The sequence below is a fragment of the Phragmites australis genome, chromosome 5, assembly GCF_958298935.1.
Source record: "Phragmites australis chromosome 5, lpPhrAust1.1, whole genome shotgun sequence".
Lineage (NCBI taxonomy): Eukaryota > Viridiplantae > Streptophyta > Magnoliopsida > Poales > Poaceae > Phragmites > Phragmites australis.
Window position 1 is genome coordinate 3,126,830 of NC_084925.1, and position 24,558 is coordinate 3,151,387.

Genomic DNA, 24,558 nt, shown 5'->3' on the forward strand with positions numbered 1-24,558 from the left:
AGTATCCGGTGTACACCGGAGTCTCCGGTCCTAAATCCAAAAAACGGCGTCAGAACGGTCACCGAACGTGTCAGAACTAGCCGTTACAGTTCTGTTTAATTGCCGGAGTCTCCGGTGAACTCAGTTTTATATAAATAATTAATTATAATTTTAATTCTTGTATTATTCATGTAGATTCAGATTTAATCGATTTAATAGAAACTCAGTTTAGCATATCTTACAAATAAAATTAACCAAATACTCTTCTTTTAATAAATATAACTCCGATCAATATGATGGATCAATCACACCTTATTTTTTTCTCTCTCCTAAGCCAACTATTTAATGATGCTCGAGTGTAAAAACGCCGATATAACCCATCCAAACACAATATTTTTCCCGTTAATCGTCTGACTGTTCTTGGTCAGTTCTGTCAATTATAATAGCTAGTACCCCTTCCATTCTTTCGTTCGTTCATTCATTCATTCTCATGGGGCCTCGCCCACTCAATTTTTTGATGTTTCTCATCACTTGCACCTCTTCGTGCAATATATGCAAAGAGACATGCATACTTATTTTAAAACTACACTACCAGGGTCCACTACGATCTCCCAGAATCTCCTCCACTGTGACACTGTAGTCATATGTAGACCGATCAATAGAGCCAGGTAGGGTGGACACTTGCCTTTTCAGTGGGAGAAAATGTACGATTTGCCATCGAATAACTACTGATTCTACAATCCGTCATCGAATAAATTCTATTTACTTTTATACCATCGAATAAATATTTCAGTTCCTTATATGTCATCGGCTTCCCATACTACCCTCCGCTGTACTGTTTATAAACAGTATGAACAGTGCCCGAGAATAAAAAAAGTCCCAAAAAATATGTCGATTTTTGTACACGCTCTATAATTCATAATCAACCCGTTTTAACTGTATTCACCTAAAAATACTGTATAGAATTCAAACTAAAATTCTTCAAAATGTACTACTTTTGTAACATCTTGCAATTTTTAAGCCTCATAAAAATTTACAAAAAATCTGAGAAAAATTACTAATATTCCTCTAATGTGATGTAATAATTTCTAAAATTATCTCCCGCGGTGAAAAAATTAGTTCTTTGTAATGCATAGTATTACAAAAGTAGCTCATTTTGAGAAATTTTAGTTTGAATTTTACACAGTATTTTTAGGTGATACAGTTAAAATGGGTTGATTATGAATTATAGAGCGTGCACAAAAACTAATATTTTTTGTGACTTTTTTTATTCTCGGGTACTGTTTGTGAACAGTATAGCGGAGGGTAGTATCGGAAGCCGATGGCATATAAGGAACTGAAACATTTATTCGATGGTATAGAAGTAAACAGAATTTATTCGATGGCGGATTGTAGAATCAGTAGTTATTCGATGGCAAATCGTAGATTTTCTCTTTCAGTGGTGATATTTTCACACCGATCACTTTGTATTTTTCATTCTAATAATATTGATTCATAGCTGAACGGCTGACTCTATTCTACCTATGAAAGTGCCTAGAGGGGGGGGGTGAATAGGCTTTTCTGAAATTTAAAACTAAAAACAGCGGATTAAACTGCCGGATATTCCGGTGAAGTCCGGATACTCCGGTATGGTCCGGAGTATCCGGTCTAGTCCGGAGTCTCCGGCCTGACAGGAAAACTTAGAATAAATTTGCACTGAGGATCACTGCTAGATTCTATGAGATGCACTAGGTCAAGAAGATGTTACTAAGCTAGAACAACAAATAAAACTAGCAAGATTGATACTATAGCAATTTAAATGACAAATGAATAAATGTGCACGATCAAGCGAGTTTCACAAAATAGAACACGAGAATATATCCCGGAGTTCGGCCACCTCACAAAGAAGTGCCTACGTCTCCGTTGAGGAGCTCACAAAGAGCCGGGTCTTCTCCAACCCTATCCTCTTCTAGCGACCACAAAGATCAAGCTAGAAATTCTTACTCAATATGAAGGTGCTTACAAACTTCCCGAGGCACACCACAAGTTTTGGGTGCTCTTCGGGCAACTTCTTTCCTTTTAGAAATCCAAAGCTTCAAAGGAAATGATCGCAGAAAATTGCTCGATGAAGAACTCAATGCTCAAGTGGCTTGAACTCTCTCCAAAACCACACTCTCAAATTTTTGCAAATTTGGCTCTAGAGATGATTGGAGAGGCTTTGAATGCTCTTAAAGTGCTCAAGAGGTCTCAAGGAAACCAGCCACAGCAAGCTCTGAATGCTATGGAGAGAGGGGGCATTTATAGCACTCTCTCACAGACTAGCCGTTACTGTTTTTGTCAGAGCTTACCGGAGTATCCGGTGTACACCGGAGTCTCCGGTCCTAAATCCAAAAAACGGCGTCAGAACGGTCACCGAACGTGTCAGAACTAGCCGTTACAGTTCTGTTTAATTGCCGGAGTCTCCGGTGAACACCGGAGTCTCCGGTCCTGACAGTCTTTCCAAAAAGATTAAGTCCGGAGACTAGCCGGACCCTCCGGCAACTTCAGGTACCGGAGTATCCGGTGAACACCGGAGACTCCGGTCTTTTCTATTAAATATCAAAAAGATTAAAAGCTAACCGAGAGCCTCTGCCGGAGTCTACCTCGGAGACTCCGACAGCAAACAAAACATTTTACCGGAGTATCCGGTGAACACCGGAGACTCCGGTCTTTTTCTTGGAAAGATTAACCCGAAGCCGAGACTCTCTGCCGGAGGCTAGCACGGAGACTCTGGCTGAGCGCTGAGTACCGGAGTATCCGGTGAACACCGGAGACTCCGGACTCAGAGAATTTTCAGAAAGAGTTTCGTGTCCGTGAGTGAATGTGTCTCTCAATTTGGTGATTCTAAAGGATCTCTTGAGCATTGAGACACTAATCAAGCAAAATAACTTCATCCATCTAGGAAAGAATCTATCCTAGACTCAATTGCAAAAGTAAAAAGAATTTAAGCCCTATTTAATATCCTTCGATGATTCTTCAATTGTTTTGACGGGCGACGAACGTTACTTGCCTTCACAACTAATGCTCATACCTGTTCAATACTCACAAAGCACGTTAGTTCTTTAATCGTTTTGTCATCAATAAGCCAAAACCCACTTAGGGGGCCTAGATGCACTTTCAACCTATATTTTTTAGCTGAATCCACTACTGACTGTAGTGGTAGTAGTATACCACGTGAAATATGCAATGAGAGGCGAGAGCAGCCTCCAGTATGTACACGGGATCGAACCAATACATAGGTAACAGTGATGTACATACTTGCATTGGTAGCTACACTATACGATACAATCTCTCAGGCTTTGTATAGGATTGAGATAGGCGACTAGAGAGGTGAATACACGTTTTATAAATTTTTATGAAATAAATAGTCTATTTCTTGTTCACTCACGCTCTTTAAAAATGTAAAACGGAAGTAAAAACTTTAGAGAGATAAAGTGAAATCGAAAGTTTCAATGCAACATGACTCTAGGGATAGAATATGAACTATAAACTCTATTCAAAATTATTTTATATATCTTTATGTACAAAAGTTTAAAACTTGAATGAAAAACAAAGCAAAAACAAAGTCATCGAAACAAGTAAATCTCTAAGTTGATGATCTAAAAACAAAGGAATTCAAGACCCTCTTAAATACATAAGTATATAAACATTTATACCTCTAGCAATAAAAAAATTACTTCATAAAGATGCAAAAACTACAGCTCATAAAGAACAAGAAAAATACAATCGAAAAACAAAAACTTGCAAATTTATAAGAGAATTAATATAAAAACTAGAATGATGGGAATTCAAGCATATGCAAAAATATAATCTTTATTACTTAAAAAGTTAAACCCTATTTTAGATAGATTACAAGGATTTTTCTCTTAAAACATCTCATCTATTACAAATCTAAGCACTCATCTTACTCTTATCTAAAATCCTAATATTAGACTCTCAAATAGGTGACATAAGAGGCTCAAATGATTGGTTAAAATTCTCCTAAGTTATACTCCTCTATTTATAGACGTAGTAAAATTGAACCCTAAGTTTTCTAACTTGTTACCAAAATACCCCTATCTTGTAGTATATTCCTACCTACCACCAAGAGCATTATAATTCATTTTCTTTTCGTCACGATTTAGCTTCGCCTCAACGTATGCTTTGCGATAGTACCACATACTCTTCCAATCCTCCAATAGTTTTGAGACCTAACTGTAACCCTCTGCACGTTTCTCAAAGCGTGACTCGCCACTTGCTTACACCTTGAGCAAACACTCTGGTACCGACACATGTATTCCATCTTACGATCCTGACCACCGGTAAGTCTATTTCACTCCCGATCTCCTGTGTTGTCTTATCACTTACACCGATATCTCTTTCGCTTGATTTTGTCAATACGCCATCTTCATCATCCATTTCATACTTTACTTAACCTCCACATGTACAACTAGGATCATCCTTAACTCCGCTTGAACTTCTTTATCGTCTAGCACCAAACAACTGATTAGACACAATCAACCGGCATCAACCGTTAAGCTTCATTCGTCACCTACACACCACAAGATAAGTAAACATATTTCTTCACCTCAAACTCTAATTAGTGTATAATCAAAATACTTAAATCAAACTCAAACAATTCAAAATTCTACGAATCAAAATAACCACTTTATTTATCACTTATCGTATATAAACTAATACACGTTTCAATTTAATTTCTCACTTTTACACGTCAACACGGAGCGGCGCCTCCTCCGATACTGTCGTTCTTTCTCCATGCGCACGCCTGTTTGGTTTGTTCTCTTGCGAGCCATCGACGTTGCGACGTGACATCTCCATACCATACCATACCCCTCCACTCCCCTTGCATTAATGCGTCGCTCTGTAGACAAGAGACCGGCCAATGCGAAAAGACGGGGATGGATGAGAGAGAGTGTGAGGTGACAACCTTTCTGTGTATTGGGGAAAGAATCGTCGTCCCCTCTCCCTCTCTCTTCTCTGTCCTCGCAGCTGACCCACGAGGTTTCTGTCTGCGCCGCGTGGGTCCCGCACCCTGTGTCTTCCTTTCTTCTTCCCCAGCCGGCCCCTCCATATCTCTTTACACAGCTGACGATATTTTCTTCTCCACCGGTCACCAAGCTCATGCTGACCTCTTTCTTCTGAGCCCAGTCAAGTCCCCTTTTACCGATCTTCTTCGTCCGGGTAGTTACTTGCTCCATCTCTTTGCAAATTTGCATGCAAGTTTCAGTAGCTGTGTATAATTGATCTTGCTGTTCTTTACTTTGCACCATGCATGCATTTGTGAACTCAAACGCTTGTGCAATGTGCATCTGTTGTTTCTTTGGTCGATCGTGCACGCACACATACACAGACTATACTGACAGGCAGACCAACACAGCACATACATGCATCAAGGGTCCTGTCGTTGCAGCTACCTACCGTGTCTTTAGATGAACGGCGATACCCGTTTCGGAGTTTGGAGATCGATCCGCTTCTCGAGTAGGTGTTCAACAGTTCTTTCCCCATGCATCGATCTGCTCACATCTCGCACTCTATTTATCAACCAAGCCAAATTAAGCCGACAAGCCAGCTCCTTGGAAGTTAGAACCAACCAAGAAACTGAAACGAAACTGTTTTGGTCTCTAGTGCTGCCTCTGTTCTTCGTCCTACGCTGCGCAGGTAATTTGGCTCCTTTGGTAGTCTTCGGATTATTTGCAGTTTTGTTTTGCTCCGTCCTGGTCTTCTCCGTCTGCTTTTCTGCATGTTTCAGTTTGCTTCAGTTCTTGCATGCATGGCTGCCACAGCCCACAGATCAGCTGCCTCAGATGATCTAAGCATGGAATCCGGCTGTTCTGGCTAGTGGTAGATAGGCAGGTGTGGCAGGTAGAAACCCTAGTTCTTCCAGAATTCTGGTACGTCCTAGCTCTGTCGGTCAAGAACCGAAGCGACTGATCTGATCAGCCCATGCATTATTCGTTATTGTTTCTTGTTTGACCATTGGTCGAAGCGTTGGACTAACAGGCATGCACGGCATGGTGGCTCTGCAGGTGCAGATCTGAGCTGACAAGGTCTTTCCGCAAGCGAGCGTCGAGGTCAGGAGAGCGATGGACATGACCGGCGTCGCGGCGGCTGCGGACAGCCCGGGTGCGTCGGCAGCGCGGCCGAGCCGTTACGTGTCGCAGAAGCGGCGGGACTGGCAGACCTTCGGGCAGTACCTGCGGAACCACCGGCCGCCGCTGGAGCTGTCCCGGTGTAGCGGTGCGCACGTGCTGGAGTTCCTGCGCTACCTGGACCAGTTCGGCAAGACCAAGGTGCACGCGCCGGGGTGCCCCTTCTTCGGCCACCCATCACCGCCGGCGCCGTGCCCGTGCCCGCTCAGGCAGGCGTGGGGCAGCCTCGACGCGCTCGTCGGCCGCCTCCGCGCCGCCTTCGAGGAGCACGGCGGCCGGCCCGAGGCCAACCCCTTCGGCGCGCGCGCCGTCAGGCTCTACCTCCGCGACGTCCGCGACAGCCAGGCCAAGGCGCGCGGCATCGCGTACGAGAAGAAGCGCCGCAAGCGCCACCCGCCGGCACACAAGCAGCCGAAGATGCAGCTGCAGCAGGACCAGCACCACTTCGCGCCCGTCCCGGCGATGGCCGAGAGGCGCCTCGAGGTGCCGGACTCGGTGCCGCACTTCTTGATCCCGCACGCGCACTTCCTCCACGGCCACTTGGCGCTGGCCACGGACTCCACCGACCCGGCAGCGGGCGGTGTCGGCAGCACCGGGGAGGACATGGTGCTGGCAATGGCGGCGGCGGCCGCCGCCGAGGCTCACGCGGCCGGGTGTTTGATGCCGCTGTCCGTATTCCACTAGCAATCGTAGCTTCACTGCTCCGATGGGCGTACCAAGATTAAGTAGGCGTAAGTATGCAGGTTTTGCTAATGGCGATCGATGTTGATCTGGTCGCACCATTTAATCATCTTCGGCTTCATTTGTATGCGCGCGCCCGTGCATTGTGTAGTTCTACTCTACCGCATCAGCTGCTCCTGGCTTTCGGGTATGGTCTGTGTTCGCGATGTAAGAATGGCTGATTAATTAGGGGCTTTGTTAATTATCCATGAATTCGTCCTTGTGATGATTTCATGTACTGTAGCCGAACAATGGACTTAAATTTAAACTCGTATATACTTTTCACCTGGTTGTCCTACTTACTTTCATGTGGCTCATTACCATTCTTTATTTGCGTTTTAAAGTTTATTTTATGATGTTGTGGAGTACTCAAAATTTAAAACGCAAATATGGTAATCAACTAAAATTAAGTGAGGATGAAACTTAACCAACCACTTGGGGCTCAAAATTCAGCTCCTTGAAACAAGAACACAAGAATCAATGGTTCGTAAAAGGAGAGGTATTGACGAGGTACCGTTGGTTTAATTAAATATTGGTATCTTCTGGACGAAAGGCTTATCACGTGAATTTTGCTGTATATCTAATTGTATGAAACTAAGATGACATTTCCCTTCGAAAAAAAACCAGGATGACATGGTGATGTGCATCATCCATCCTATATGTAGTTCTGAGTTCTGAATTTGCATAATGCATCGGTGTTTAGTTGCTGATCTAACCGAGTCCACCAAAGGACGAATGAACACATGAATGTACCCATCGAGTGATCAGATCGATCAGGGATCGTTCGATGCCTTAAATAAAACGGGCGGATGTTTTCTTCTATTCAAGATCATCTTATCTCGCATATAAGGTGCTACAAATAGTTGGGTCAATGGTCATGTTGAGACTTGAGAGGCTGTGGTCTTGTCTCCTCGTGGTGAACAAAGCTAGTGTGCCCTCCTGTGCTCAGTGCTTGCTTTGTGCTTTATGTAGGAGCACTAGATATCACAACACCTCTCTCGCCAGTCGAACTGTGTTGTCACAAACCATAAGGTCTGATGGTTCTTCCTAGCCACTGTCACTGTTAGTGGAAAGCAAATTCTATAAAATTTGGTTATATAAAAGATTTTTTTTCTGTGATGACACGTGCACACTTTCTCTCTTTCTCTTTAGCTTAGTCAATAAATCACAAAATAAATAACACGATATTATCTCATAATTTTTTTTAATAAGATTCTATAAAATTTGCTTCTCCATCAGTGAAGCCTCAACGCAAATAGAAGATTCTGATAATAGGTTGAGCGGCAGTGACGTCCCAAGTCTCTCACATCATTTAGGTCTGTCAGATCATTTTAGGAAAACTTTGGGATAAAATAAATAAATGGATGTCCGTACCGTTAAAATGACCTTTGAGATTCGTGCTCGAGCTTGTTTTGTGCGGCGGTTGGGGAGAGGTTCCAGTGTTGTCCTAATTCAGTCAATCCAGCATTCCAGCTAGGTCTGAGCTAATCCTGCGTCGACGTTTCTCACCCAAGGTAGTGCGTGCGAGCGTATATGATGCCAAATTTTCACTAGGCTTTAGGCGTACATAGTTTATAGGATCATTTTATTTATGTTAAAATTTGGGTCAAAGAAGATAGAAAAAAATGTTATGTAAATAAGAAAAATTAACAAATTGTTAAATATTATGTGAGATAGATGGACGAACGATTGAGATAAAACTATTATCCACAAATCCACGTGAATTTGCTTCTTCTGCGTCGTCTTAACCAGTCAACCACTGACAAAACATTCCACTCGACAGGAGGAGACCGGAGTACATCATCGGATCCATCCACGGAATGGAATCCTTCCAAGGTGGTCCTCAGATAGACGAAGAATGAGTTCTGGGGATTCTACGTGGTCCTTGCTCAAATCAGAAATCGCCGGCTTCAATTTTCCGAGGTAATGTCCCACTGATGTGATGCAGTCTGGCAGAGAGGGAAAAAATGAATTGTATTATTTAAGGAGTTCTACGTATTTGACATGAATATACCCTCATTCTTCCCAGAAGATACGTAGAGTACAGTATGGTATGGTATTTGGTACAAGTAGTTTTAGTGAGATTCTATTAGGAATGATAATTTTATCAATAGGTTTAGATGCATGTGGGTACCACGTCCGATAGGTACAAGTATGAATATGATTTTTCGCTCGTGGGTATGTTGGGTCGGATATCCACGAGATGATAGGGCGGGTACGGGCTATACTTTTACCCATGTCTCTCCACGAGCAGACTTGAAATGTTCTACTCCACTAAAAATATACCGTCTCAGGTAAGAGTCCAACTGTCTAAGCTTATCTTCTTCCATCATTTCTCTCTCTCCCACCATTTCTCACTTCGCTCAGATCTGCATAGGAAAAACTGTTACAGCTGGTAGCGCCCCCGCCTCGCTCTTGACCGACCGTGGTCGTAGCACGATCGATCTGTTGCAAGGGGCACAAAGGAGAAGGGGGTGGAGCCCCTGTTGCCATGTGATTTACGTCGACGTTGAGTTGTTACATATGTGTCTCTGGTCATCGAGTTGTCAAGATGCGCTCTGCCGGCCGTCGTACTGTTACGTTAAGTGTTTTGTCCGTCGGCCTTACCGTGTCTTTGAGGTGTTTGAGTTATCGTCGGATGTCACGGCTGCCGAGTGCGCCACCGGCTAGGTGAGCTGCGCCCCCGCCATCGGCTGGATGAGTTGTGTAGCCGACGTGCGTGCTATGACTTTATGGTGTGGTCACTGTCGTCTTCGTTGGCCTGTGAGCTCCACCTAATTTGGCCGTGTCACCGGCTAGCTCCTGTGAGCTCCGACCGCCATCTGGCCATCCATAGCTGGCGTCCGCCCGCTGTCCACAGCCGACCGCCGCCCAAGGCCCTCGGCAGTGATGTTGCTGCTAAAAACCCGCGGCGACCTACAGGTTTTAGTACCCAGTAAACACATGCATAAGCAATATTTTCTACTCATCACTCTTGCGAGCACGAGTCGGATAACTCAATTTACGTCACGGATCGGGTACGGATTCACTTCGTCCGCACCCGACCTCACTTGTTGCCACACGTCCATCAATCAGCACATAAAAAAAAAGGTCGCGTCCGTATTCCAAACCCTGCTGCGTGGGTGTCTGAGTCCCATGCCTGCAAATGGCATGCATTCAGGAAGCAGCGGCGAGGGCCGTTGATATTGCATGTCTTGTCACCGGATTCACCTCACGTCACACTATCTGCTCAGACGTGTCAAACAAGCTAGCCAAGTCTATAAATAAAGAAGCCAGCCAAGTGATTTGAAAAGGCATGGATGAACGAAGCGAACGATGGGTTGGTATGAAATTTAGCTAAAATTTAGGTCATGTTTCATCTCTACTTTGTAGATCCCACGTGTCAAAAAAATTAAATTAGATATTTAGTTTCTCTTTGAAATCTTTGAAATTAGTTAATCATGGTTGCATATCCAACAAGGTACAAGTGCTCGACTGCCAGTCCTGTCTTTTCGGCCCTGCTGCGAATAGTCATCCATTTTTCCAATCAAACGCGTCAGGAACGGCAAATCCTGAGCATTTGGAAACACGAAACTTGTGTATGAATTGCCAAGCATTTAAAAAAGACAGTACACAGTAGCACAACCTCTGTTTTCAAATATGTTCAAATAATCGGCATTCTCGACCCACATATATAGTGAGTATAGCTGTGGAAACAAAATTACCCGATGAAACGACAGTAAAATATGTAAACTACACTGCTCCTGTGATTTGCCACACAGTCGTGAAATTGTCTTCTTTTTACGGTTTTACCCCAGAAAACCGTGGGCAGAGACCGAGCGCAGATCTGTCAAGGACGAGACGACAAACGCTGCGCTGCTGATGTGACCGGTCACGCAGACCTGCCACGTGTCCGCTCACCCCGCCGTCGGCCGGTCACCTGCAGCTTGGCCTTTGACCATACCGCGCTGCTACTCCGACCAGTGTGATGCATGTTTTTTAAGCACGGCGCACACACCTACTCACGCTTACATATATCCATATATATATATATATATGGTGTATTCGATTACATGTTTACATTTAATATGTACTACTTAAAAAATATCTACAGATTTTTATTCCGCTCGTTTGACCGTTTCACTCTTGAAAACACCGTTCGGCCTTATGCTCTGCACTCCCGCGTGGACCCACTGCCGCTTGCTGATAGCGTGCGCTCTTATATTACTACCTGCTAAGTAGGATGTGTATCGAACTAAGTTAGAGATATAATCTAATATAAGGTGAGCATATGTTTTAACTGTTTGATACCCTCGCATGTATATATAATATTTTTCTTAAGATTTAATTAAAAAATATGAGTATCCGTGAATCTCGAACTCAAATCCGGATGGACATGTTTCACGGTGGCTCAGTTGGTTGTGCTGCGTTTGCTGGAGAGGGAGAGGGCCAGAGGGGTACAGGATGCAAGGGAGGCTGGTCCGGTCGATCGGGCTGGGACCCACGTCGTACGAGACATGGTCCTTAGAAGGATCTGACGTGTCGGACTCTGAGGCGGGCTCCGCGTGCCGTCCCATCGCTGGTGGGACCCACGTGGCAATAGATTTTCTTGTCGCAACCTGCATGACAGCTCAGGCGCGCGCGTTTCCCGGATCTCGGATAGCCCGGGTTGACCCGTTAATGCAGTGCCTGCCACCCAAAGAAGTTAGGCCAACTCCAGCAAAGTCAGTATCACTGTAGCAACGCTGTAGCTGTAGCAACACTGCTCGTAGGGACTAATAGTGAGCCCGGTGCAAAAACGCGTCGGTACTGTAGCAACACTGTAGCAATACTGTTCACAGAGGCTGACAGACGTACTCAGAGAGAGAAAAAGAGGGTAGAAGATACGAAATGGGATAGCTGCTGGAGATAAAAAAATAAGGGATGCTGTAATAGTGATATAGGATACTGTAATAGTATTTTTGAGGATGAAAATTTAAAGTAGCTGCTGAAGATGACCTTACAGCTTACGTTTCTGTGAAATCCCACCAACCGGTAGCTTAGCAATGTGTAATACTTCTTCGGTTAAAAAAATACATACATGACACGATCTTTAATTAATATGTTCAAAAAAATTATAGTGTCTAATAAATTTATAAGATTATAAAAGTATTTTCTAAAACAAATGTATCCATATATTTTCAATATTTTTTAAAAATTATTTTAAAAATTCTAGATAATCGAAGTTTCAAATATGCGTGCATGCATCGGCATAAAAAACAGGTTCGATATGATATGGCATCCACCTGGTCAACGAGCTAGTAGTAAATTTGTGGGAAAAATGCAAAACTCTCTAAAAGTCATTTGAATTTTGATTTTTCTTCAAGAAGCTGTTTGGTTAAAAACCCTATAAAAATTTGGCTTTGTTATAAAACCCCCTAAAAATTAAATAAAAAATAAAAAATTCTAAAAAAACTAGAGATAATTTTAAGCCCTTCTATGATTTTTTTTTTCAAAAATAATATTCTTTGTATCATATTTCATAAAGAGTAAGTTTTGAAAAAAAATGTGCAGCTCATTTATTAACTCATGTTGTTTTAATTTTTTCATGTCTATCATTATTTTTCCTACACAAATCATTGTTTAAGTAAACTAATAAAAGTGGTTTCACTAATTTTGGGGTGTTATGGATTAGTTATTAATTAATCTATCTGTAACACATTTATTCAATCCTGCACGTTACAATAACTCTTTCAAGATTTCATGTATTTTTAGAAGATAGCGAATCATGTAACAACACTTAAAAAAATTAGTTTTATGATTTTTGGATTACTATGCATTTAACTAGAATTAATAAATGAGCTACATATTTTTCTTTTTTTTTCAAACTTTCTCTCCATTAAATATGATGTAAAGGATATTATTTTTGAAGAAAAAATCAAAAAGGTCTTAGAATTGTCTCTAGTTTTTATTTTTGAATTTTTTGTGATTTTTATTTTTATTTTTGAATTTTTTAGGGTGCTTTTGCAATAAAGCCGAACTTTTTGAGTTTTTTTTAACAAAATAACTTCTGGAGAGAAGTTAAAATTCAAGTGACTTTTAAGGGGTGTTTTGCATTTTTCCCTAAATTTGTGAGGCAGTGAGCCAGTCAAATCTGTTTAACAGACATCCTATGGAATTCTAAGCATATGATCCGTTAGTAAAATAACTATTATAAGTAGCTATTCAGATGGAACTGCCATTCGAATGGACATATTTGTATCTTTTGAAAATGTGTATATATATATAAACATGTCGATCAATAATATAAGTTCTTTTACTCTCTAATTTTCTATCTCTCTGATTTTCTACTATAATACATGTCGATCAATAATATAATTTTCTACAGTAACAATTAAGAACAGAGAGGCAAGAAGGCCTCTTCCAGACGGTAAGCACTCCATTGCGCATCCATTCTGTCCTATACGTGACATACTTGCTTCTTCGGACTTCGTCGTCGTTGTTCTACCACTATGTTCATGCCCTCGCCATTCTCGACGCCGTTCACGCCTTGGTGCTCGTCTCCGTTTTGGCCACAACAGTGGCTTTGCTCCCATCCCGCCACCGGCCTCACTGCCTCCAGCTTCGATGCCCCTACCGCCTTTCTCTTCTAGAGTTAGGCCGCCCGCTGCACCGGCCACTACCCCAGGGTCCTTCACGGTGGCGGTTACCACCATAACCGCAGTCGGCTCCAGCCCACCGCCCATAATGGCAGCGTGTAGCAGCGCTGTTCCCCTCTTCAACGGCCAGATGATGGTGGTGTCCTCTTCGTCGGAGGAAGACACAAGGAGTACGTCTCACGGATGCCTTCCGCTACCACTCCTCCTCCACCGGTTGTCCCAGACTTGAACTTGACGGCCACGACATCTTCCTCCGTTGCAACGTTGTACCGCCGCCTCCATCGCACAGCGACAGCGACGACCAATCGCTATCTTGGCCTTCGCCCGGGGTCATGGCCTCGCGGCCCTGGGCCTCCCCTTCCCCAGTGCCTAATCACGCCCAGACGCGCGCGCATGCTTAGGGAAGGGGACTCTTGGGCCCCTTCATGCGCACGTGTGAGAGGGAAGGGAGCGGCGCAACCCTAACGCTGGTAACACCACTGGCAGCATGAAGAAGGTGGTGGATCCCGGCGTCTACGTCTTGCCTCACGGCTTCTCAATGTCGGAGGGCTAGCTTGTCAATGTCTGTGATGCGGGCCCATCCTGGATCCAACGGTGCAACGACACCCGAGCACTCCAAGAAGGTGCGGCCTCCATCTGCCATAAGGCGGCAACACCAAGGTGGTCCACAGTGATTGCCAGACACACAACCGGCGGCTCTTCAACTGCGCAATGTGAGGAACTGACCAAATAATATTCCAGTTAATCATCAGGACAATCATTTGCTTAATCGCGATCACGATGATTAACTAGAATATCGTCCATGTAGTCCTGACACGTGTTTTGTGCTCAAGATCGAAACACATGTCTTTCTAATATATAACATCACAACAAATCTTAAGAAAAAGTGAGTAATTAAATTATATTACAAGTCCTGAAGCATTTAACAATTTATATAATTTACAACAAAAGGAAACTATGATGATAAAAAACAGTTCACCTCCTAACCAAAACTAGAAAATACGCAACGGAAGATTAAAATCTATGAAGCAGTGGGAGCTCCCCTTCGAGGATGACATCTCCTCCACCGAGGAGGAGGAGGGCGACGACAATGAGAAGAGCCTTAGCAAGGCTGAAAGTGCATCTAGCCCCTATGTGTGGTTTTGGTAATTAATGACAATACCTATAGATTAACAATGGTGTTGAGTTTGTTAGTAGGTTGTTCTATAGGTGATGCATGAATGAGAGATATGCATGAGCTCTAGGTGAATGGGAGAATGAAAATGCATCAAGATGAATAAGCTCTAGGTGATGCTCGGGTAAGTGATGACAATGCCTATGGACTAACAATCATATTGAGAATTGCTATTAGGTTATTCCGTAGGAGATGCATAAATGATAAAGCATGGATTCTTTGAGAAATACCATGAGTTCAAATAATTGCATCAAAAGTCATTGAGATTTTAGTGATACTCATAAGAAGAAGAAGAAGCTCAATAAGATTAGCAATAAGCTTGAAGGCTAAGTTACTTGTGTAGATCAAGTAACTAAATGTATGACTTGTCAATAGAGTTTTATGGACTAACCTGTGTGCTATGTGTTTAAGAATGAGTAGGGTTAGGTTCTATATGAAGATTGATAATATGCATGAAGGCTAATAAGTTACTTGTGGAGATCAAGTAACTTAAGGTATAAATGTTATCATTTAGGTTTTATGGACTAACCCATGTGCTTTGTGCTTAAGAGTGAGTTGGGGTTAGGATCTATAAGAAGTCATAAGTTGAATTGAAATCACATATGCCAAGAGTGAAGAACAAAAGTGGACTCCATATATGAAAAAGTGAATTCTCTGAAGATATCGAATACAAAGTGGTTTTCTATGGCAAGACGGTGAAGGGCAAGCAAGACTCGGCTGCGATGGACTATCCGTGATGAAGGGCAAGCAAATGGCTTGGCGCCGAAGGACCAAGGCGGTGGTGAAGAGCGAGTGAAGGCTTTGCGCCGATGGACCGTGCGAGGCCATGGGAAGCTATGGATGATTCACATCAATCATATGAAGAATAAAAAAGAGATGGAGTGAAGAATATATGGAAGTTGGCAACCCTCAAGGTTTGAAAAAAAGAAGCGGTACTTGAAAGTTTTCAAATTGGTTCAAACGAGTTTATCTTTGAATTTGAGTATAGGTATGCCGTACTATTAAGAGGGATACAACGTGAGCTAATTGTCGCGTCTCAGTGCTCAAGAGTTACCAACCAAACTCAAAGTGAGAGTTTGTTGTTAAGAGTCCGGAGCGGAAAGTGTGGAAGTGTCCAAAATGGGTTTTGGAGTGTTCCTAGTTTGATCCTATGTGTTTTAGGTCATGAATTCAGTTGGGATGTGTAGCCCTTTGAATAATCTTTCCATAGAGTCCAAAATCATCGAAATCGGACTCCGGGATCAAAAGTTATCATCGTTTTTCAGAGGTCAGCTGTGCTGTACTTGGAGACTCTGGTGAAGACCGGCTTCTCTGGTACCTGGAATGGCCGGAGACTCCGGTGTAGTCCGGATACTCCGGTACCTGGAGTGGCCGGAGACTCCGGGAAGTCTCTGGGGTTGTTTTCTGGGTTAAGTGCCGACCGGAGACTCCGGTGTAGGCCGGATACTCCGGTAAAATTCAGAAAAGAGCATAACGGCTAGTTCTGACACGTTCTGTGACCGTTCTGACGTCGTTTTTGGAATTGAGACCGGATACTCCGGTGTTCACCGGATACTCCAAGGTAGGTGTGTCAGAACAGTAACGGCTAGTTCTTTGGAGTGGGCTATTTATACCCCACTCACCCCATCCTTTGGGGCTGCTGTATGGGCACGAAAAGTACATCCTCTAGAGCCAAAAGAACCTATCCCACTCTATTCTAGTGTGTGATTTGAGAAGAAAATAGAGTTAGGTTGAGAGATTGGAAGATTGAGTGCATGTGAGCTAAATCCAATCTTGAGCACTTGAGTTCTCGACAAGAAGTTCTCAAAGCGTTTGTTACTCTTGGAGGTGAAGCCTCCTAGCCGGTTAGGTGTTGCCCGGTGAGCTCCCGCACGTGTGGTGAGCCGCGGGAAAATTTGTGAAGGTCGATCTCGCCTCTGAAAGGGAAGAGAGAAAGCTAGTGGATCGAGGAAAGCGGTTGAAAGAGACCCAGCTCGTTGGAGCTTCCTCAACGGAGACGTAGGATTTACGGTGGTGAATCCAAACTTCGGGAAACAAATTTTGTGTCTCCTCTTTGTTCCTCTATTTTTGAATTCTTGCTTAAATCTTTGTGCATATTACTCGATCTACTTGTTTGTGTGTATTTGAGTGTAGGTTCTCCGTGAATCTACTTGGAATCATCTCCGGGAACACACGATATCACTTGGTTTGAGCTAGAACTCTCTACCCATCCTTTATATTCAGTTTCGGGCTCAGTTCTGTACAGAATCCGGTGAATCCGGACTTTACCGGAGATTCCAGACCTGTACAACCCGAAGACTCCGGTTTTCACCGGAGTATCCGGTGAACAGTAATTTCAGGCATATGAACAGTGTATTCAGTCTTTTTTAATTTAAGTTTTATTGCATATCTCTTGCTAGATTAGAGTAATTTTTGTCACCTTAGGATCGTAATTTCCACACTTATTTAGGTGATTGTGCACTAGTTGAGCCTATCATATTTAGGTTTTTTCTTTGTGAAAAATTCATTAGTTTATATTCCGCTGCAAGTTTAGACCAACGGAAAAAGGGGACGAATTTTTGTAAAACGTCTATTCACCCTCCTCTAGGCGAATCATTGTCCTTTCAAAGGCCACGGTGGTGGTTGCGCGGTCGGCCGTGTCGGCGTGATAGAGGCGGATGAACGGGCGGCGGCGGGGAGCTAGGCGGAAGAGCGTGAGCATCAGCTCGGAACTCATGCAGTGCCGAAGCCGGATCTACCTTCGGGGCACCGTTAGCAAGGAGCTCCTCACACACAAGCAGGTCGTCCAACTCTCCAAGAAGATCAAGGACGGCAACTGGCTCCAGCACCAAAGATCAAAGTAATTAAAAAACTGCTATTTACTTGCAACGCTATATCAACACTTGAAAATTGACATGGTATCTCCAAAACCAGAGTGTCTGCATTATCAACATAGTAAAAATGCAACGAGCCAGAAAATTGGAATTTGCATATGCTTGCCATAAAGAATTAGTGAAATTACTTGCCATTCTGTGTTTTAGTTGACGATATCTTACAGGTTCTGTCTAAATCTAGGTAGTTATGCTGGAATAGTGGAATGTACTATTGTAGTTTCCTGAGGAATTTCAGTTCTCTCTTTGGTTGAGCTCTGCCTCAATTCTGAATTCAGACTGAAGGAGAAATTAGGGAATGAGCCATCATACAAGCGGTTGGTGCAATTGCTATGTATATCAGCTCCGGAGCTACGTGCGAGGATGCACAAGTCGTTTTTCGCAAGGGAAATGCTAACAATGAGCAACATCCGTTTGATCATATCCATTGCCCAGAAGTATGACAACCTCGGTGTCGAGTTGGCAGACCTTATTCAGGTATTGACATAAGCTATGTTGATTTGATCATCTGAGTTGTTCCTAGTTATTCCAATTGTCTCTTTGTTGCAGTAGGCCAGTTAGTGTACTCGAAATAAATATTTGAACATGACATGTCTTGTAACCTCTATTAATTTTGCAGGGTGGTCTGATAGGGCTACTCCGTGGGATCGAAGTTTGATGCCTAAGGGGCTTTAGGATTTCCACTTATGTATACCGGTGGATTCGTCAGGTGAGCAAGTTTTTTCAATTCATTAATACTTTGTGTTCATATAGATGGTTAGGAGCTACTAATGTCTTTGTGCTATTCCAACCTAATCAGACCATAGCTGAATTGAGACTTCCATTCATTTGCTTGTTACCAGGGTGTTTCAAGAGCATCGGCTGAGAAATAAAAAAACATTTAGGCTTCCTACTTATATGCATGAGAGGCTCATTGTGATTCGTGGTGCAAAATATGCGTTGGAAGATCAGGGAATTGCTCCAACAATAGATGTGAGGAGGCTATATAGATGCGGTTTTTTTTTTCTACCTGTGTTTTAACAACTGCAATGTATTTGACGTACAATTTTCTGCGTTTTCAACATTATGTTTTTGTTAATTTATCTGCATTTTCTATGTCTTTTTCACAAAAAATGAAATTTCAAACTTAGTTCTCTAATGGTTGTTATTAACTTTTGTGATGGTCCTCAGAACATCGCAGAGTCGCACAATATATCGGAAAAGAAAGTACACAACGGTACAAAGGCAAAACTTCTTTATCTTACCTGCTGGAACTACTTTTACTCAACGGTATTTGACATTTCTGCCATTCTTAAAAATACATTTTCTGGTTGCAAATGCAGGCTGTGAACAAGGTTCTTTCACTGGATCAACAGGCATTCCCCTCCTTAAATAGCTTACCTGGCGACACACTCCATAGTGTAAGTTGTTATTCAACAGGTTTAAAAGTTTAAACACTGTTCTGTCTTTTTTTCTTGCTATATGCCATAAATTAACTTTCCTCCCCTTCCCCACCCTCATATTCAGTATATAGAGGATCAAAACGTCGCAAATAATCAGTGGCACGGATTTGAGGAGGGGTATCTCAAAGGTACGCATACTAATGTTCTTCTGAAGAGAATTCCTTATACTTTTGGGCAAGGATCTGAGTATTCACAGAGAAATACATAGTTTTGTTTCTGGCCTACCTAACAAATTAAAGAAGGTCATTCTAAGACATTTCCAGATCTTTTTTAACATAAATATTCAGCTGATGCCAGGAGGAAGTCAACAATCTTATAAATTCTAATGAGCGTGAGAGGGACATTATTCAAGGACACTTCCAAATCTGTTTTAACATAAATATCATTAAGGCGATCCAGCAAAAAAGAGAGGCAGTTTTTTTCTTGGAAGCTTCACAAATTTTCTGTAATATATGTATATGTAATGTATCATTTAGCACCTCAATGAGTAGAGCAACAACATTTATGCCCTGGATCTGTATTCTTCTCAAGTTACATAAAAGCAAATGCTTACAAGATTACGAGGCCTACAACCAGAGGTTTGCCTTTCATGTGTCTGATTTTTTTTGAAGGAAACGTGTCCGAAATGTGGTAGCAGATATGCGGCACTTGCAAGTTTTTTTAGAAGCTTGACATGATAGAGCTCAAGAGAAATTTCTGAACACTTTGGGAAAGCTCCTGCAAAGGGATGGCATATGGCCTGTAGTTTGAATCAAGGCAATTATGCAATTATGTGTTTTATTCCTTTCATTTGATGTATTATGTTTTTCCTTTCATTTGTTGTATTTTGTTTTTCCTTTCTGCTAGCTTTCTCAACCAATTCACTCATGTACAACATGTATACGCTCCTATGGTGAAAGAACATCACATGTTTCAACCAATTATCAATATTATCTTGTAAAAATATTCGGCTCTGATTGTAACACACAGGTATTTATCTATATATTTAAAATTCCATAACAAGAAAAATTTCCTTTTTCATTATATTAAATCTTCCGAAACTCATTTCTCCTCCGTTTTAACTTTAGTTTTGACAAATTTTTCACCAAAATTTATCTAAATTCGAACCCTACCTATTATCATCAATTTCATAATTTAGGATTTTTTGCATTTTCGTTGGTATTTATTTGCATTTGTTCGTTTTTTCACGTTAGAGAACAGAGGGTTCGAGGAGGAAGAGGAGGAGGAACCGGGAGTGTAGGATTTCAAGCATGACCCTATCGAGAACTTCAACGAAGATAAGTTCTAATCTGTTTTTCTTTTATTTATAATTTTTTTATATCCGTAGCAACGCACGGGCAAATAATCTATATTTAAACTTTTAATTATGGATATGGCTTGATCGGTCTTTTATTTTTCATAACAGTGTTTGTGTCGGCACCTAACTTTAATTTTTGAAAAAGCTGTACATATATTAAATACATATTTTAGTAGTTCGTACGAATTTTTACGGACGGGCAAAATACTAGTTTATTTAGAATCTCCTACGGCTGCCCTTCTTGGCCACGCCTGTCTCACGAGTCCAAATCGACTCATCTGCTCCGCTCCTCCTCTCTCCCCTTGTCTTCTTGAGCCCTGCACTGCACTGCACCCTTCTCACTCCTCAGGAATCACCAAGGTGAGCTCCGATCTTGGCCTTAATGGCTTTGCTGCAGCTGAGAAGCTGATTTATTCATTTGCCTTCTTTGGCTGTTATCGGGGCCCTCCCTTCAGCTTGGAAATCTCACCTGCAAGCTTCGTTTTCTGATCCAGTTCGGCTACCTCAGTATCTCAGCTAGCCCGCAGGTCAGCAATGGCGCTGGATGATCCGGTTGTTTCTGCTCAGTGGCTGCACCAGCACTTGGGGCTACCCGATGTCAAGGTGAAAAAATATTATTCTTTTTGCGAACATTCTAGATGTAATATTCTGTTCTTGGTTTCTTATCCTGTTATCCCCATGTAAGTAGAATGTGGAAAATGGTTTGTCAGTAAATGGTTTGTCAGTGGAGCAATTGTGATTGTCTACCAATTTGATTTTACTTCCTTGCATATTTCGTGTTCTTATTTTGCCCAAAGAGAATTAGAGGGCTGCAAAAGGTTATGTTTTGTAACATTTGTCTACTTGTTCTATAGGTATTGGACGCTTCCTGGTACATGCCAGAAGAGAATAGGGATCCATGGCAAGAATACCAGGTTTTCAGCATCAGTTGTACCGTGCTTTTGTTCCCCTTTTGTGACAACTTTCTTGAAGCTGAAGTATTCCTATGTACTTAGGCGGCTCGTATCCCTGGCACGCTGTTCTTCGACCTAGACGGCATAATTGATCGGAAAAATGATGTGAGAAATGTTTCTGGATATACTTTCCATCCTTGTTTTTGTTCAATTGAGTAGAAAAGCAGCATGGTTTCCTTTTTGGGGGTAATTGATATACCCTTATAGGCAAACCTTATGTATTTAAATTTTGCCATCAGTTGAATCGTGTTCTTTCAGATTTGTGAATATCATGTATGTTTACTCCGTGAATCGTTTGTTTTCCAGTTACCGCACATGTTGCCATCAAAAGAGGCTTTTGCAGCAGCAGTTTCTGCACTTGATATTAGAAATCAGGATAAAGTTATTGTTTATGATGGAAAGGGGTTCTTCAGTGCGCCTCGTGTTTGGTGGTAAGCAGAATGTTTGGATCCACTTCACCAAAATGATGAAACTGACTGAAATTTGGTATTGCAGTTGATCTGTTGATATGCATGTGGTTAAAAATAATTTTGATAGATCAAGAACCACCATTATGTTTTCTTATGTTAGTTTACTAGCTATCTTGCTCTCGTTGGTGAACTTATTATTTTCCAATTTCCAAAGCAGTGCAACCTATGCATTAATTAAACCATGTTTTGATCATACAATAAAAGCATGAGATTCACATGGAGTGAGAGAAAAAATGCGGCTAGCGGTTGGCTATCACGAGGAAAGTAGGAAACAGTGTTTTGCATCAATTTTGAACACTGGACCTTAATGGTTTATCAATTTTGGGTGTGCTGCAGAAAGCACAGCATCAGACCCAAACCCTTGCAGTATATCATGCATAAATGACATGCAAAAGATGATAACATTTATGCACACTTTATTACCATCAACAGGATGTTTAGAGTTTTTGGACACGATAACGTTTGGGTGTTAGATGGAGGTTTACCTCAGTGGCGAGCTTCTGGGTTCGATCTTGAAAGAAACAGCTCTGAAGATGCAATTCTGAAATCCAAAGCTGCTAATAATGCTGTCGAAATGGTTTACAATGGTGAACTGGTAAGTAAGCTATAAAGGTGCTTTACACATGATTACTAAAAAATCTTTCTATTATTGAATAATTATTGTTTCATTCTTTGCAGGCAAATACAATCACATTTCAGGCTGAATTTCAGCCTCAGCTATTCTGGACACTAGACAAGGCTAGATCCCTTTTCTCTACCTGAAAATTTTAGACTTGTATGTAGACTATGAAGATTGAAAGGTTCTGCTGTCTTGTTTTTTGCATGGCTCCTCAACTCAATGTTATGTGTAATTGTTTAATCTTCCTAAGAAACAATATTTCAAAAAAATGAGAAGAAAATGATTCAGAAACGGGATAAACTACCTTTTGCCTATTTCTCCCTTACAGTGTAAAAAAGAGAAACGTTTCTCTAGTTTTGGATTCGAATCACTTGCCAAAAGCACCGTTTGGTAGGGATTCCACTGGTTCTGACCAGAATTCGAAACGTTTCTCCCATCCAAACAGGCCCTAAGTCTTTGACTATTCCCGTGTTCATTGAGTTGTTTGATTCATGCAACAGGTCACACATAATGTAGCTGTTCCAACTTACCAACAAATTGATGCCCGAGCAAAGGGCAGGTAATATCTCCTACCTTTTACTCTTTGATTACTCAGATCAACGGATTGCAGAAGTTTTGACGATAATTAAATGTAGCATACAAAATTCTTACAAAATTAGTTTGATAAAGAAAGTATTCATATATCAAGTAAATATGATTATCTACCTCATCCTATGGGTTCAGAGGGATCACATTAAACCATTATCTGTAGTACTGCAAAGACGTTTCACTTTTTGTCTATCTGTTTATTCTAAAGACAAGTTAAGTTTAAATTTTCAAGCAAATATGATGATTTACATCGTCTTATGAGTTCAGAATGATTATATTAAACAGTTATTTGTAGTACTGCAAAGGGGTTTCACCTTTGTCTATCTGTTTATTCTCAAAACAAGTTTAACCTACTATGTTCACTGCATTGCTACATGATGCCATAGGTTGTTGTCAATCCCCCCTTGGATTCACAGATTTGTTGTCAATCCCCCCTCTTATTGTTGTGCTACTGACTTCTAATTCACAGATTTGATGGTGTAGCACCAGAACCACGAAAAGGAGTAAGAAGTGGACATATACCAGGAAGCTTAAGTTTACCATTCCCTGAGGTGGGTATAATGCAAATATTCAATGCATCACATTCACATGATGCTTGGATAACCATGAATTGCTAAGGAATGACGTTGTTGAACTTGTCCCAGATGTTTGATGCTGCACCAAAGCTTCTCCCTGCAGATGAGCTGCGTAAAAAGTTTCAGCAAGCAGGTCTGAATTCTGGTGCAGTTCACTGTTCTAGTCTAAAACTTGTAATTTTGCCATGGCATTTGGCAAGAAAGAAAGCAAACAATTTTTCCAAAGTACAAAATATGAGAAGCAGAACAACAGCATCGATAATTTAACTATGTAGATCACTTAGAAAGTAAATTTTCTTAGAACTATCATATATGTACATCAAATCTGAAAAGTTCACCAAGATTTAACCGTAGGAGCACTTTATTTGATGTTTCTTCAGGGATTTCCATCGATCACCCAATTGTTGTCACTTGTGGATCTGGTGTAACTGCCTGCATACTTGCTCTGGTCTGTAGATCTTTCCTGTTCTTAGACTTTACCATGTGTTTCTAAAGCAATCCCTAACAAATAACAATATCTCATTACAGGGGCTCTACAGAATTGGGAAGCATGATGTTCCAGTTTATGATGGATCTTGGACAGAATGGGAAGCACAGCCAGATTCTGATTACCCAAAAGTTACTGCCACTGCTTCTTAAAAACACCAATTCTGATTAATACAACTATTGCATCCTGGAGCAATCAGTTTAGATTGTTAGCAAGATGACATTTCTGTGTGACAACCGTTGCACTTAAACCAAGGTGAAGCTTACAGGGATATGAAATGCCCATTATGCTTCATGGTGTACTGTGAACGATAGAGATATTGAGAGTATACATACAGGAACAGATATGGCACTGTTGCCAATTTCTTATCACCATATTGTCAACATCATATCCAACTTATGACTGACAATGTAAAAAGCGTTATTTGAACTGCTTTTAGACTTGAAAACAATGCTAAACATCTGAAGTGATTTTATTTGATAATTGCAAACCGTGTATTGAACAGATTACCATGCTGGCAACAGTGCAACCAAATGAGTAAAGCACAACAAGTTCTATTCTGCGACCTCATACTAACAACGCCGTGATGGCCAAGGCATG

The 24,558-nt window shown here is 41.7% G+C and overlaps 2 protein-coding genes and 1 pseudogene across 5 annotated transcripts; all 3 read left to right on the forward strand.

Annotated features, from left to right (window-relative positions):
• Positions 1-4,881: 4,881 nt before the first annotated feature.
• Positions 4,882-7,151, forward strand: LOC133918419 (protein G1-like1). Of its 3 annotated transcripts, XM_062362291.1 has the most exons (3): positions 4,882-5,655; positions 5,747-5,888; positions 6,024-7,151. In XM_062362291.1, the coding sequence occupies exon 3, from the start codon at positions 6,081-6,083 to the stop codon at positions 6,828-6,830; it is 750 nt and encodes a 249-aa protein (XP_062218275.1). In that variant the 5' UTR covers positions 4,882-5,655; positions 5,747-5,888; positions 6,024-6,080; the 3' UTR covers positions 6,831-7,151. The 3 variants fall into 3 exon arrangements, with proteins under 3 accessions (XP_062218275.1, XP_062218276.1, XP_062218277.1); XM_062362292.1 differs by lacking the exon at positions 5,747-5,888; XM_062362293.1 differs by lacking the exon at positions 5,747-5,888 and having other exon boundaries at positions 4,882-5,178.
• Positions 7,152-14,052: 6,901 nt separating this feature from the next.
• Positions 14,053-19,865, forward strand: LOC133917325 (RNA polymerase sigma factor sigA-like; annotated as a pseudogene).
• A 606-nt stretch (positions 19,866-20,471) lies between these two features.
• LOC133918422 (thiosulfate/3-mercaptopyruvate sulfurtransferase 1, mitochondrial-like) lies at positions 20,472-24,441 on the forward strand. Of its 2 annotated transcripts, none has more exons than XM_062362297.1 (12): positions 20,472-20,626; positions 20,761-20,869; positions 21,121-21,180; positions 21,262-21,324; positions 21,526-21,650; positions 22,122-22,284; positions 22,368-22,427; positions 22,809-22,867; positions 23,366-23,447; positions 23,541-23,604; positions 23,852-23,919; positions 24,000-24,441. In XM_062362297.1, the coding sequence occupies exons 2-12, from the start codon at positions 20,801-20,803 to the stop codon at positions 24,108-24,110; spliced, it is 924 nt and encodes a 307-aa protein (XP_062218281.1). In that variant the 5' UTR covers positions 20,472-20,626; positions 20,761-20,800; the 3' UTR covers positions 24,111-24,441. The 2 variants fall into 2 exon arrangements, with proteins under 2 accessions (XP_062218281.1, XP_062218282.1); XM_062362298.1 differs by having other exon boundaries at positions 20,505-20,626; positions 20,722-20,869.
• The last annotated feature ends 117 nt before the right edge of the window (positions 24,442-24,558 follow it).